Source organism: Colletotrichum fioriniae, assembly GCF_027942845.1.
Source record: "Colletotrichum fioriniae strain IMI 355084 chromosome Unknown scaffold_7, whole genome shotgun sequence".
NCBI classification, from domain to species: domain Eukaryota; kingdom Fungi; phylum Ascomycota; class Sordariomycetes; order Glomerellales; family Glomerellaceae; genus Colletotrichum; species Colletotrichum fioriniae.
In genome coordinates, this window is record NW_027076843.1 from 310,149 (window position 1) to 325,419 (window position 15,271).

At 51.9% G+C, this 15,271-nt stretch overlaps 5 protein-coding genes across 5 annotated transcripts; 4 read left to right on the forward strand and 1 right to left on the reverse strand.

Annotated features, from left to right (window-relative positions):
* Nucleotides 1–773: 773 nt before the first annotated feature.
* N0V96_006281 (uncharacterized protein) lies at nucleotides 774–2,326 on the forward strand (the record flags this gene model as incomplete). The annotated part of the gene is made up of 2 exons (XM_065757665.1): nucleotides 774–956; nucleotides 1,178–2,326. 2 exons carry the CDS (start codon nucleotides 774–776, stop codon nucleotides 2,324–2,326), a joined length of 1,332 nt encoding a protein of 443 aa, XP_065613582.1.
* A 449-nt stretch (nucleotides 2,327–2,775) lies between these two features.
* On the reverse strand, nucleotides 2,776–6,019 carry HIR1 (HIR complex subunit; the record flags this gene model as incomplete). The annotated part of the gene is made up of 3 exons (XM_053190862.1): nucleotides 2,776–2,870; nucleotides 2,926–5,622; nucleotides 5,692–6,019. 3 exons carry the CDS (start codon nucleotides 6,017–6,019, stop codon nucleotides 2,776–2,778), a joined length of 3,120 nt encoding a protein of 1,039 aa, XP_053051780.1.
* Nucleotides 6,020–6,959: 940 nt separating this feature from the next.
* N0V96_006283 (uncharacterized protein) lies at nucleotides 6,960–7,994 on the forward strand (the record flags this gene model as incomplete). The annotated part of the gene is made up of 1 exon (XM_053190861.1): nucleotides 6,960–7,994. The coding sequence occupies one exon, from the start codon at nucleotides 6,960–6,962 to the stop codon at nucleotides 7,992–7,994; it is 1,035 nt and encodes a 344-aa protein (XP_053051779.1).
* Nucleotides 7,995–10,010: 2,016 nt separating this feature from the next.
* N0V96_006284 (uncharacterized protein) lies at nucleotides 10,011–10,505 on the forward strand (the record flags this gene model as incomplete). Its single annotated transcript, XM_053190860.1, has 2 exons — nucleotides 10,011–10,287; nucleotides 10,393–10,505. The coding sequence occupies 2 exons, from the start codon at nucleotides 10,011–10,013 to the stop codon at nucleotides 10,503–10,505; spliced, it is 390 nt and encodes a 129-aa protein (XP_053051778.1).
* A 2,242-nt stretch (nucleotides 10,506–12,747) lies between these two features.
* On the forward strand, nucleotides 12,748–14,578 carry N0V96_006285 (uncharacterized protein; the record flags this gene model as incomplete). Its single annotated transcript, XM_065757666.1, has 5 exons — nucleotides 12,748–12,942; nucleotides 13,002–13,095; nucleotides 13,160–13,239; nucleotides 13,315–13,525; nucleotides 13,593–14,578. The coding sequence occupies 5 exons, from the start codon at nucleotides 12,748–12,750 to the stop codon at nucleotides 14,576–14,578; spliced, it is 1,566 nt and encodes a 521-aa protein (XP_065613583.1).
* Nucleotides 14,579–15,271: the final 693 nt, after the last annotated feature.

Sequence of the window (15,271 nt, forward strand, 5' to 3'; positions counted from 1 at the left end):
GGATGCCGTGGTATCTAGCGTTTCCAACACGCCGCATTGCTGGGGTAGACAACGCAAGATACAATTCTCCTCGGTGGTTGTAATCGATCAAGTTTACCAGGAGCCACCTGGGTAGGCCGCAAAGGTCGAGGCGGCATCTCACAACTACACACCTTTTGCCTCAAATAAGTCATTCACCGTGTTCTTCTCTAGGTCAGAAACTGCTTACTCAAGTCGTGAGGCTGCCTGCTGCCTAAGAAATTACAGCTATCTTGTTTACCGGATAGCGACGTCAAAGGTCTCACCTGAGACCCGCCTGTCGAGTGGATTACTGGGCGCCCCGATCTAAGTGAACCCCCAACTGACGCCCTGCGAACGTGGATGGAGATGACGACATCAATAATTATGCATAGTCCCTCTGTTCGTAACATCTTATATCTTTCTCTCCCTTCTGAGAGGCGCGAGATGGCGCTACAGCTCCGGCGCACAACCTCTCACAGGCCTAGAAGATCTGCATTGGGCGACTAATCTCTCTTGGATGTCTCACACACGTCAAACGTACCACAGCCACGAGGGTCCGATGTTTTTAAATTGCATGTCGCGATGGCCTACGTCTTTTTCCAGCCATGATTTTTTGCTCTTCAAGGACATCACTTCTACAAGACGAGGTCTAAAGCCCGCCTTTTGGCAACTCAAAAACAAGGGCAACTCATTCAAATAAATTTAACCCTTCACAATATCGCTAAATCTAAAGCATAAAATCATACTTCTGAGGAGAAGCAAACATAACAACGATGATAGACCTACCACCAGTCACCCTAGACACAACCCTCACAGACCTTTACCGCCGCGCAAGCCCCAGAAACGCAGACAAGCGCATCGCCCAAGTCCTCTGTCTCATCAACTCCGGCTCAGAACTCAACCGCAACGTCCCACGCAACGCAAAATACCTCTACCAAGATAGCCCCTTCAACGCCGTTCCACAAGATCCATCCTGCAGCAGACTGTCAGGTGATGATGGCGGAAGACAGCAGCAGCGCGGACTGGCCGTGAAATACCTCTCGCTGATCCCGCAATGAGACGCCTTCATCAGCGGTAACACAGCCGTCGTGCTCTTCCACACCATAAACTCCAAGAAGCGAAATCTGCACGATATACACGAGGCAGAGACGACGCTCTCCGTGCTATCCAATCCCAGCGTCCAAATCTCATCTTCTGCCCCGGGCCCTCCGAAATCCCCATCAAAGAAGCCGGCACCGATTTGATCGCCTATAAATTTGTTCTCGACGGTCTGGAATCATACAGTAACCTCATCTTCCCACTTGAGACACACAGGTTTCTCAATTCCAAAGCTGCGCTCGCACGATCAGGCCTTCCCACCCCGAAAGCAACTATTCTCGAGGTCGATGGTTTGGCTGGTGATGCGTGGGCATGCTGTGCTTCGTGCACCAGCGGTGATGCAGCAGAGTTTATCGTCCCGGAATCCTGTGCAGGAAGCCGGGGCAGATGGTTAAAGGAGAAAAGCGAGGAGATCTACGCGGATCTCGAATCTCACACCCTGCCGTTTGTTCTCAAGAACCAGCAGACCTTGGGCTGTGCGGGGATGTACATCATCAACACCGAGGATAAGCGTCAAAAGCTGGTGCAGTACTTTAGGAACGGCGTCCTTCGCAAGCTGCTTTCTTCAGTGACGGAGTCAAACGCTCATCTCCAGCCCGCAGCCCTGATTATGTCTGATATGGTCGAGGATCCCTTGGAAAACTATGGCTTGACGTTCTTTGTCACAGACGATGGCAATGAGCCGATTCTCCTGGCTGCATCGGAGCAGATGACGGATGGCGATAACGCATGGATCGGGAGTACCATCAACTACCGCCGTCAAGAGCAGCTGGAGAAGAAGTTTGGGCTGTTGGTCAAAAGGGTTGCGACCTGGCTGAGAGAATATGGGTACGTTGGACCAGCTGGAATTGATGTCCTGGAAACAACATCGTCGACGGCAGCGTGCTCTAAGACGAACGGTGCCTCCGACTTCTCCAACTTCCACATCGTCGACCTCAATGTCAGAACATCAGGCTCAATGTGCCTCCCCCTCCTACGAACCCACTTCACTTCTCGCGGCCATTGGAGCGCATCTTCCTTCTCCGTTAGCTATAAAAAGTCCCGCGACGCTTTCATCAAGTCCTTCCAGAAGGAATTTGAGACAGGGAGGATGTGCGTGATCAGCTGGTACGATGATCCGGACACGGGCTGTAGTCTGGCTGACGTGGCTGTCGGTGCCGTGGATGTGGATGGTTTGCGGACGGCGATGGAGAGAGTTCGAGATTTGACGGAGCAGGTGACCTTCTAGTGCTCATGTATAAGCAAATAAGAGGTTGGAAGAGCTGTGTTTGATAGATTCTGACTTACGAGGCCTAAGGGTGCTTTCTCAGGTGGATAACAAACAAGAACTTAGGCAGAGTAAATTGGCCGGGAACAATGGACGAAGCTTTGCGAGTACGTTAGAAAATAATATGGAATGCTATTTACGAGCTTGAGCTCAACTAGAACTGTATCTTGACCACGTCCATCCCATCCCAAAGTGAGGCCAGCGTAAAAATCAATGCCTGGCTCGCCGTGCCCGACCCACTCATAAACACCCAATAGTTACGCCGACTCCAAAAACCTGCCGACGAACACGCCTTGCTGGCCCTTTTGCTTCTCATCATGCCAACTACCAGTAGGATTACTTGGTAGGTATACTATACAAACGCTGCGTCTTCGTCATTAGACCAGACTTCCCATCCTTCAGCCAATCGCTCATGCCTCAATCTCCATTGCACCGTCACTCTCGAGATTGAGGTCGAGGACACGAGCGTACTGGATGGTCAGTCGTTGAAGTTCCCTGAATTTGCCTGAGCGATTGTTAGCGTGGCTATCTCATGAAAAGTGAATAGCGAATCAACTTACCAAGAATCATGACAACGCCCTTCAGGAGCTCCTTGCGGTCCCAGCCACATATCTCGTCCTCCTGGCTAAACCAACCCCGGCCACCCTCGCTCGGCTTCTCGTCCTTGTCTCTCAAGATACCGCCAAGCAAGCTGTTGAGGAGCTCTTCAACCTTGCCTCGATGACCCTCGGCACCAAGACGCTTCGCATACATGAACAAGTAGAGGCGGAACTCGTCCCTTGCATCCAGGTGTAGGGCGGCGGCAATGCGGTTCTCAAGGTGAGCAATACTCACCGTTGATTCAAAGCCCTCAAAGCCGTCTTTTGTCAACAGCATTTTGACGATGCGCTGCAAGGTGTAGGCGCGACCCTTGAGCAGGAATTCATTCGTCGTGTGCCTTTCGAGGTAGGGAATGATGCCGGCGGAAACGTTGGCCGTACTGTCGTCCTTCGGCTTCGCGGGTGTAACGGGTCCAACGGCAGTGGACTGCAGAGCGCCAATCGATGAGTCGTTGCTGTTCCAGTACTGGGAGCCAACGGCCCACCAGGCTTCGCTGACCCGCTGCCATGTGAACATGTCCCGAGTGTAGCAGTAGCCGTCTCCATTAGTCAGTGTCACCACAATGTGGCCAGCCGAGTTGAGTTGAGCTGATGTGATGCCGGGACCTGGTGTTGTTGTATTGAGATTGAGCGATGTTGTCGCGAGTTCGAGGACGGGGCCTAGTGATACTGGGGGATGCAGAGCTGCTTGTCTTTGCAGATCCCAGACGTGGCACAAGCCGACAGCGTTGATGCAAAGCAGATAATTATTGCGACACTCGAGAATGACTGGTTGGGATTCCATGATTATCGGGTTCATCAATCGTCGTCCAGCGGGTGTCCAGGTGTAGATACTGCCATCTTCGCATGCCACTGCCCAGAAGTTCTTGTTGCCAGTGACAAGAATGACTGCTCTCGGCAGGTAGTCCTGCCAAAGAAGCGTCCCACGCTTGGTAGCAGAAATGAATGAGGGATCCCTGATTTGAGCAGGGTTTCGGGCTTCAAGGATGATGTTTTCGGGCACCTTGGAGGCGTCATCTGTGCTGCTTTCCGGGAGCAAGACCCCTCGTTCGAGGGGCCTCACAATCTGAGATCTTACTTTGGGTACAGCCAGCCGAATTTGCGCAAAGGCAATCGATGGATTTAACACCGCAGGCCTGAGATACTCGGGTGTGGGTACAACGCCGTAAGCAGCCGGCACGACTGAAGCTGGCTCGACGCCGTCGACGCCGTTCAGTACCACAGGCGTTGGTCCCGTTGCCTGTCGCTTTGATGCGGGATCCTCTTCTTCCTCGCCCTCGATGACTGGTGTCTTGCGCTTGTTTCCGAGCAGCATGGCAGCAACGCCGCCTTTGGGAAGACCCTCGAATGGTCTTTCGAGATCCAGGATGGTCTGAGGCGTATCGTTCTGCGCAGCCTTTGATGTCGATGTTGAGCCCACTAACTGGGTTTGAGGGAGGGACGATTGCCCGGTGCCGGATGAGGATACAAGGAGAGGCGCAACACGTTTCCTACCGTCCTTGCCAACCGTCACCCGGGACTTGAGCTCCTTGACTCTCTCCCCTGACTTATCGCCGTTCTCTTCTGCAGGCTTCTCTCTCTCTTTCTCTGGCTCAACATTGCCGTTCGTGGGCCTCGGCGTTGATGTGCCTGTGGCTGTCCCATTGCCAACCGGTTTGGTGCCGTTGGTCGCAGGCGTTGCCCCCTTGGAGGAACCCGGGTCACCCATCAAGGCGCCCATCCTTGACTCTGCAGCTCGAGACTCGCCGGCTTTACTTTGATTCTCCAGGTTTAGACCTTCTATGTCCTCTGCAATACCCATGCCTTTCCTCGACGCGCCGTACTTCTGAAGAGCCTTATCGTTTTCGCCAGCATCCGCAACCCAGCCGAGCTCCCCGTGGTCGAACGAGATTCCGAGGAGTGTGCCGTCCAAGCTGGCGGCGAAAATGGTAGTTCCGTCGGGTGACCAAGCCAAGTCGGAAATGGATTTGCTGGCTACATCCTGAAGAATGACTACCGGTCGTGATGTGTTTGTATTCCAGATACTAAGGGTCTTGTCCTGGCCTGCTGAGGCTATAACAGTGACTAGGGCATTGTTGTCTGGCTGCTCAGCCGGGTTCTCCGTATGAAACAGGCGTGGCGAGAACATGCAGACCTCGGTTGGCCCTTCGTGGCCGATCAGGTTGATCTCACTGTCCCATCGTGTTCGCTCAATTATCGCGACTGAGCTGACAGGACCATTGACGGCGTTTGGAGCGGCAATATGGTTGCCGTCAGGAGACCAGGAGCATCGACGGAAGTATGTAGTCAACGGTGAACTCTTAAAGGGCCCGCTGATTGTTTGCTCCAGCACGAAGTTGTTGACCATATCATGTTGCGTCGCATTCGGTGCAGGTGGCGTGAAACGAAAGATCTTGATTGTTCGGTCGTCGCTGGCGGTCGCGAAGAACTTGTTTGCAGGGTCGAACGTGATGCCTTTTACGTGACTAGAGTGGACAGTTATGGTCTTGAGCTTCTCGAAGCTATGGCCCGACCAGACCACAATCTTGGAGTCCAAGCCAACCGACACCAGTATGGAGGAATCGTAGGACCAGGCAAGGTCCTGAACGTCGTTCTCGTGTCCGACAAGTCGCTTGTACGTCTTCCAGTTCTCGACCGGTGGGGGTTCGGCGCCAAGTCCTGTTATCTTGCATTAGCATCCGTCACGTCGAGGGCATAGCGCATTGGGTTTCGGCAGGAGCGCATTACCAAAGGAAGCAACCGGAGGGTTCTTGTCAAGATGGTAGACGCAAATAAGCTTGTCATCGGCACCTGATGCGAGATATCGGCCATTTGGAGAGAAGCGAACAGAGTGGATTGTGCCGAGGTGATGGCTCATATGGCAGAGCTGTCTCGGCTTGCCTTCTGCGTCACCATTCGCATCGCCATAGATGGCCTCGGTTGACCACACTCTGACATGGCCATCACCTCCAGCGGTCGCGAGTCGTTTCCCATCGGAGGATACGTGACAGCTATACACCTCGAAGTCCTTCTGCTCGCCGGAATGGCTCAGCCACGTAGGCTTAATGACGCGCATCGCGAATGGTCCCCAGGGTCATTTAGACCTGGTTCTCGGTCGGATAGGAGGGTTTGTGTGCGAATGCGACGTTGATCGGGGTGTTGCTAAAGCTCTCGTCGATGGGTAAGACGTTGCGATTGATGCGCCGCGATGTGTATGGTGATAGTGAAGCTGGGGAACCTAAAGCTGAATACGCAAAAAAAGGCGACAAGCCAAACAGGTGGGCACAAATTGGGGTTGATTGAATCCCAAGAAAACGCGTTTTGCGGAGCCCGGACGCCCTGGAATTCGCGTCCAAAGCTCCTGCTGCTGCGTACGCTAAATGAGCGGCCAATTGACACCAAACTTGTAAAGGTACGTCCCATCTTGAGCTGCTGCACAGACCACCTTCCCAGTCTCACATTGGCCCGGGACGGATTAATGAGCCTCCTTGATCTACGTACCTCTGCTGCAGGCCATTACGCCTAACCAAGAACCTAGGAGCGAAGGGTGAAAGATGAGGTAATCGCCATCCTTCGTTCAACTCCCCGGAGCCGGTCGATTTTGGTGGAGTATCTTGCCGGCGTTATCGCGGAGCGGAGTCGGCTCGCAATTCCTCCTTGAGGATCCACATTTCCGTGATAATTAGCCCAAAATCGGTCTTTCTGTTCCTCCATCTTTATCTTCATCTCTTTAACTACTTACTTACCTCAGGATTCTAGTCGGCGAGACATGCCACGGCAAGACCATAACAAATCAAGCTGACAAAATCTGCTCGAAAATCCGCAGCCAGCGTTAACGTTATCCGTCATTCATGGCTGATGCATATTCCGTTTACGAACGACGTAGTCTCGAATCTTTAATAATCCTATAAAGATAAATAAAAACTGGTGTCTTCCCTCATGTGCTCTCCAACTGATAGCTGTATCACACTGTCCATCTTGCATACTCTACTTGGATAGCCACTCCTCAATCCAACATGAGCTCACACGAGAAGAAAACCTTGGTCGTCCTGGGCGCCACAGGAAATCAGGGTGGCTCCGTGGTTCGAGCATTCCTGAGCGACACGACTTTATACAGCGATTGGCACGTACGAGGTGTAACTCGAAACCCATCCTCAAAGTCCGCGGCCAAATTATCGAAGCTTGGAGCGGAAATGGCCTCTGCCTCCCTCAGCTCCGTCTCGGAGCTCAAGTCATCTTTCGAGGACGCATCAGTGATTTTCGCAGTGACAGACTTTTGGAGCGCCATTAAGACCGAAGAGGTTAGCCACAGGGTCCAAAGCGAAGGAGTTGACCTCGCGATTGCTACTCAGGACCTAGAGGAGGCTTGGGGCAGAAATATTGCAACAGCGGCAGCCAGCATACCGACCCTAGAGCGCTTCATCTTCAGCAGTCTTCCACCTGTCTCCGAACTCAGCCTAGGAAAGCTAAAGCACGTCCACCACTTTGACGGCAAAGCCAACATTGTCAGATACATTCGACAAGAACATCCTGCGCTGTGGGCCAAGACTTCCCAGATTTTGGTTGGATTCTACAACTCCAACATTTTACCCGACTCATATTTCGGACCCAAATCCAATCCATTGACAGGAAAGATCGAGTTTGAAGGGCCTGTGAGTGACGACAAACTTATACCGTTCATCGATGCCTCGTCCAGTACCGGAAACTCTGTCAAGGCTCTGGTTCTTGATGAGCCGGCGGGTACAATCTTGGCGGCTTACGACGAGATGAAGTCGCTGGGAGAGTGTATCGAGCTTCTACATAGGGAAATGGGTCGGGACTTTGTCTTTGTGCAAAGAACTGTCGATGAGATGGCGGCCGAATCGCCGCTAGGTCGTGAGGCTCCCGAGAGCTGGGTTTGGCTTGCAGAATATGGTCTCTTTGGAGAGAAAGTTGAAGGATGGAAAGAGTTTCTGACATTACCTGGAGCTCTGAAAAATCAGATTGAAGCGGTCAAAGTCGACGAATGGCTTTCAGCACAGGACTGGAGCAAAGCCTTTCCATCAATTTAGTGTAGGCATGCAGTCGCAGCATCTTTACTGTTACAAAACACAGAACAAACAAGCTGGCACTTTTCCTTCTCAATTTCAAACAATTGATCGATATTTTGATCGAGCCAGTGTCATATGAACATGCCACCGCATTTTCATGGAACTGACTCCTTGTTTTGCTCTTTGCGCCAGATGTTTTTGGAATTTGGCTTATCTGGTATCCATGATTTCCATCAAATCTTATTATCTTGATACCATCGTTTCCGTGTCTAGTCCATTGTTGAACCCATGCCTTCGCGATAGCATGTTGAAAGATAGTATAGACCGGCCGATGCCGACGAGTAAACTCATGATATCGCAATTCGCTGGCAACCAATTTCTAAGCGAAGCATCCGACGATGAGATGTCTTGCCTGATTGAGCACCAACGCCGATGCGGGCACAACAACCCGTGGCCGCACAGCATCACATGCGAGCCTGACAACATGAAAGGCCAAGAACCCAAGGAGAAGGTGCAAGCAGGTCCGGGCGCCTCCGACAACAGCTAAAGACTACATGCAATCAGGTAGAGAGATATGCCTCGAATCAGATTCTCCGGCATCGGGTGAGCGGCACTTGATCCCTGCTTTCAAGGGGCGCATCTCCCCCACTGAGGCTTGATTAAGGTTAAGCAAGTTCGCTTGGAAACCGGTTGCGAGAAATGAAAATGGAGCTTCGACAGCTACGAAATTTTTAACTCTGTTGATGTGGTGCAATCAATTTGGCTTGCGGCCGGATAATTTACTGGCTTCTGTTGTAAATACCTAAAGTAGACTACAAGCTCTCATCTGGAACTGCTGTAGTTGGTGGGAACAAAAGGCAAGTATGCTCGCGGGAAACCACACTGGAATCGCGAGGAGGAAGATTGATGACTTCTCCACCCACTCAATGATTACCTATGCTGATCTCCCGGCGATGGGACGAACGTGCCACGGCTGAGCTGTAACCCCATGGAGAAGGTAGGTAACGAGGCAACCTGTAAGCTTCACAGCAGGCGCTTAAGCTGAAAGGCAGCTTTGCTTTTGCCTCTCCCCCAGACAGATTGCAGCCCACCAGAGCGCAGACAAACCCCCGTGGCAGAATGATAGGGACAGCCCGAACGTTTCAAAACCCACTTCGAGGTTAAGCCTATTTTGACAGCTGGTTAAGAGAATGGTGGATCGGAGCTGGCCGCCAGGGGGGAATAATAGGCAATGGCGGGAAACCACAGGGAATCAGGGACTGAGAAGGGCGCAACTCAAGACTCAAATGCGGGGATTTCGAACGCCGTGTGGGACGGGAGACACGGGAAAGACTTCCTCACCCGGCTTAGGAACGGTTTTTCTCTTCTTGATGACATTACACAGTTGGTGCTTGGCCCGGAATTGGGGTCGCAATGCCGTCGGTAGATGCGCCTGACTAGCGCACGACATCCATGTCCGCAACACCACTCAACGGGTGCCATGAAGGCACTGGGCACAACTTGATTTGTTAGTCCTCGATGTGTCAGCAAGCGCGCAAGTCTTAGCAGAAGGAACACTACGGTTACACTAACGAAGCTGAGTGGGAACCTCTCAAGGCTCGAGTTGAACCAAGACGGACCGGACAGGTTTTCCATACGTTATGGCCTCTTTCATTTTCCAGCCAACCACGTCGGCGTTCCTGGCCATGCGCGATAAGATCCCTTAAAACACCTTCCGCATTAAGGACCGGGGATCGACAAGTGGACACGGCGGAGTCGCGGACGCGCTGACACCGCTACCCTGGGAGACTTTGGGGACTTTGTGCTTTCGCTTGGCTGTTGCTTGCCGTACTGTAGCATCACACTGGAGTCGGGGTCCTCACAATAATTGGAAAATCAGTTTGGCCTTCTATTTACAGACAACTTCCGTGTATAAAGATGATGAGGTTTCCCGCGATGAATCAGACTTGAAAGAAGCCCCTCAGGCCCAGTCATCCAGTCTTCGTCTCCCAGCCCACTACCATCCCCTTCCCAACAACACCAACCACAACCGCCAAGATGCAGTTCTCCGTCGTCCTCGTCTCCCTCTTCGCCCTGGCCGTCTCCGCCGCCCCCGCCGAGATCCAGAAGCGCTCCACCACCTGCGGCAGCACCACCTACTCCACCGCCCAGGTCAACGCCGCCTCCAACGCCGCCTGCACCCACGTCAAGGCCGGCACCGTCGCCGGCAGCTCCACCTACCCCCACCGCTACAACAACTACGAGGGCTTCGACTTTGACGTCACCGGTCCGTGGTACGAGTTCCCCATCAAGACCAGCGGCGTCTACACCGGAGGTGAGCTATCCCCCATCGTCATGTGCGACATGTTTGCGTGGTGCAAGCGTCGCTCGAGCGGTATTGCACTCCTTGAAATACTCAGTTTCCTGACTCTCCACCCAGGCTCCCCCGGTGCCGACCGTGTCGTCATCAACGCTTCTTGCGGCCAGGCTGGCCAGATCACCCACACTGGCGCCAGCGGCAACAACTTCGTTGGCTGCTCCGGTACCTCCTAAATGCTGGGTTGGAGGACTTTGTTGGGATTGGAGGGGATGTGTTTATGAAAAGGTCAAAGGGCCTGCTTATGGGTTATGAAAATTCACTTCTGCACATATTAAGCCTGTCGAATATACATAACTGTCAAAATTCTACCGCCGTGATGCTTGGATATTTTGTTTTATCGTGAAACATTTCTAAAGATATAACGACGATACCATGGCACAAATACGTACCTAAGGTAGGCATACAGCCAGGTCTTCCAAAACGACTTAAAGCGGCTTATCAAACATCAAATACTTGGATACCTACTAGGTATTGTAGAATCTACTTCATTCCTGTCTTGATGTGATATTCTTGGCGTTCATCAGCACCAGTATGCAGTTCTGAATACATGTCCACTTTACGCGGGCCGTCATTTTGATAGTAAAGGTACGAAGGATGAACACCTCCGCTCCGCGGGTTGCCCTCAACCACTCACAGCAGTCTCGGCCCCGGAACGCGGGCCGCTCCGCTGCGCCCCGACACGGTAGTTAGCGTGGTGTGTGTGCCGTCCGCGGCTCGGCCGTCTCCAGCATTCCTCGGCTTAGCTTTGTGGCACATCTGTAAGGAGAATTGGGGTTTAAACTGGCGGATCCTTGGAATGGCTATCTCCTTCAATCTCGATCGTTGTAATCTCAACACGTTTCCGGCACACTGAACATCATCTCCGAGTGTCTCATATCAACGTCATTCCCAAAAACAAGCTACTTCAGGCTAGAGCGAGGAGTATTCCCCAACAACATTGTCGACGACTTCCCAGAGCAGACACAAATTTCAAAGAACCTATCGAATGTGGAGCGGATCATCAGTGTGTCAAGTACTAGTTCCTACCGTTGCCGAAAGCCTGGTGATCATATCTGAATGTTTACGGCAAGGCTCGCTGGTATGGTTCAGACGCGCTTCGAGCTAAATCCGAAAATGTGAAAATCTTGGATCCCCGCGTATTGTTTGGGATCACGAAGAGAGTTTTTGAGCATGTGAAAGACTGCTCGTATGTCTCGCAGCCCGGCAGATTTGGCCCTTTTTCTTATTGAAAAGTTGGGCGAGGTGGGCTTGCCTTCAAGCCAGCCTTCTTCCACGACTTCGTTCGTGCGGTAATATCGGCTTCTCTCAGCTGCCTTCATGTGATTTTAACCTCGAAAGCAATTGAGACGATATAATCCCAGATAACCTCTGGACAATCTTCACTGTATGGAAACTTCCAAGGGATGCCGAAGACCAACAGATGGTGAACTGTGCCATTTCGTATGATCCTACCCCATTTGTCTGAGACAGATGGGGAGGCATGGTAGATCATTATTGGCGTGTGCAGTCAAATCTTCCATATAGCTTGGACGCCGGCATGAACACCTCCGAAGCTTGTCTCAAAGCAGACAGCTGTGGAAAGATGATTTTGAGAGATGGCGGAAGACTTATAACCAGTGGCAGGGGAGCATTCATCGAGCACCTTGGCCTGCCCAAATCATTCCCATCACTCGTCTCGAGAGAATCTCTTCCCTGAATCATGGCATCAGCTACTAGTGACGGTCAGCCGTTCATCTCCCAGATCCAGCTGCCTGAATCACAATCACGATCTCAGTCCGACTTTGCAGACTGCGCCCACAGGACAGAAAAGACTACCAACACCAAGCGTATAATCGTCTGCTGTGACGGAACATGGAACAACTCGTCGGTCTCCCAAGTAACTCGTTATCTAATCATCTGTCGCTGATTATGATATTTCATAGAAACAAGAGGGGAGGCATTCCTACTAACGTAGCTCGCCTTTCGTCTGCCATTGCCCGCAAGTGCTGTACGGGTATGCCGCAGGTCGTCTACTACCACCGAGGAGCTGGAACCGAGGAATCAAAAGTTGCCCAGACTCTTGGCGGAGTTTTTGGAAAAGGGATCGTTCAGGTCGGCTTCTCTTAGAATGACAATGGTAAAACAACGAGGTGTCGCTAACGCTTCAATGCCGTCGCTTAGGACATCGCTGATGTTTACCGATTCGTGTGCGATAACTACAACCCAGGAGATGAGATTTTTATTGTCGGCTTCTCGCGCGGGGCCTTTACCGCGCGATCGGTCTCCGGGTTGATTTGCAATCTTGGGCTTCTGAATCGCGTCGGCTTATCACAATTCGGGGCAATCTTCCACGACTACCAGACCTTCCCCAACTGGAAGTACCCTGGAAGTTTTGACAAAGACGACCATTTGGTAGGCTTTACGCTTACCAATTTCATGCGCCGTAAGAAACAAAAAGCATCCGAGGATGACAAGGTCGAGGAACGCGAGAGTGCTGCCCTAGAAGAGGAATTGAACAAAGATAAAAGAATGTTCTTTGAGACAATGACCACATATCGTGAGAACAGGAAGGGTTACGGGCCAATGGATCTTCGCAAGATGGCTGAGAAATACAGAGACAGACTTGAAGAGGTAAGACGAAAGTTATCACTTTGGTCTGAGAAGCAATTTATTGATGATTATCTTCACAGCACGGCATGGTTCTCACCAAGTGGGAGACGCAATTCCGAGATGGCCAGTTGGGCCTCTTCCCGGTCCCCACAGACGTCAATGTTAGAGCAGTTGGTCAGTCTTCGAATCCTAAACCCCACAAATGAAGACAAACCCAGTCTAATTGCCCTCGACCTAGCTGTATGGGATACTGTTGGAAGTCTAGGCTGGCCGAAAATGCCCTGGGAAAAGGTCCGCATCGGCCGCAGCGCCGAGGAGGTGAGTTGAAGCTTTCTCAAGTGGCCAGAAATATTGGACATGTTCAATATTGGAAAACACGACTGACACAACCAGCTTCGATTTGCAAGTCTCGACGTCAATCCCAAAGTAGACTTTGCCTTTCATGCCCTCGCACTGGACGAATGGCGCACCGCATTCAAACCGACATTGTGGGGCAAGGACAATAATACACACACGCAACTTCGGCAGGTCTGGTTTCCTGGCAGCCACAGTAACGTCGGAGGAGGCTTCGAGGACCAACAAATCGCGACTATTGCACTTGCCTGTGAGGTCTCCCGGCGCCGAATGACTAAGAAGCACCATCGCGGAAGTTAGCTGACAGCACGAAATAGGGATGGCGGACCAGCTCACCTCTGTCGGTGTTGAGTTCAGCACGCCTGAGATGAAGCGGCTTTTCTACACCCTCACCCCTGGTGTCGAGCCTCGGCCATGGGCAATGGGAAAGATTTCCAATCCCGGGAAGGCCACGTCGATCCCCGACGAGGCATACAACGCGATTTGGTACCCGTGGCAAAAGTTGAAGGGTGACAACACTGTCTTGGGCACGCGTACTCCGGGCTTATACAAGACCGACGATGGGAAGAATAGGCTCGTGAACCCTAACCAGCTCATTCATCCCTCCGTACGCATCCGATATCTTTACGACGGTAAAGGTCTCGATGACGCTGGCGTATGGGAATGCGCAGCCTTGATGCAAAATGGATTCAGACTCGAGAAGAGTACAGAGCCACTTAAGATCGACGACCCATACCCCAAGACTCCCATTGCATCGACCTACGAAACGCTCACGGGAACCGTCTCATCCGTCCACGGCGGCCATACCATGGACCTTGAGTCTCACAAGGGGCACACGCTTGTTGTACACCAGGTGCCGTTCGAAGCCGACCTCTGCCTTCTGGAACAAGCCGAGAATCACTGGATCTGGGCCCGAGATAACGCAAAGGAGGGTGCGCGGACTTTGCACGAGGAACGCATCGGAATGTGGGAACGTCTCTTCATCGACATCAATCACAAGCTGGTTTTGCGCCAAAAACATGAGGAACTAAAGAGGGCTGAGATCAAAGCTAAGAAGCCTGAAGTGAAGCAGACTTGGGGACAATGGTTCAAGGAAAAGGCCGAGACAGCCAAAGGAGCTGCTGGAAAGGCCCTCAATAACACCGTCGTCGGGAGATTCCTCGGGCCATCCGCCAGGCTCAAGCCCTTGGACTACCCCAAGCATTTTGGATACCATGACTTGGTTTCTTGGCAGCGCGGTGATGTCAGAAAAACGCGGTTGCAAAACCCTTGGGAAAAGAGTAATAAGGTTACAGCATACTAGGTCGACTCCAAGTGATAGACGTAGATTGGTTATCTTGAATTTAAAGCAGGGGGAATGCTATCCTATTGATGAGAAGCTTTTCCCATCCTCGCACACTGATAGCCTGGAAATTGAATGCCATGTCATTGAGCTTTGCCCTTCAATTCAAGTTCTACAATTTACTTATGTAGAGGGATCTGAACTCCGGATGAATCCTGCAAGCATACGATGTCCACGTCGGCCTGATTGAAGGAGAAATTAACCAAAAAGCCCAATTAAGCCATCTCGCGTTGCAAGACCTTACTTCATGTTCTCTTCGCAAAGCTCACTCGACAAGGGAAGAAGCCACTCGGATTGGCTGCCCCCCCGCGACTCACCAAATACACAGGATCCCCATGATACTTCTCTGTTTGCCTGGTCTCTTCATACGCAGGGTCGAACTCAAATTCTCTCGCAGTAAGAGCGCATACCATTCTGATCTCAGCCAAAGCCATCTCTTGCCCTATGCAACTCCTGGGCCCTCTCTCAAAGGGACGCCAACCGTTGGCAGGAGGTTGCAGAGGGTCATCTTTGTCCGTCACTAGCCAACGATCTGGGATGAACTCGCTTGGGCGGAACCAGTACCGTGGGTTATGATGGATTGCGTAGTGACTGACATAGACGTTGCACCTTTCCGTCGGCAGGGACTTCAGAGCTGATACAGATTTCTCGCCT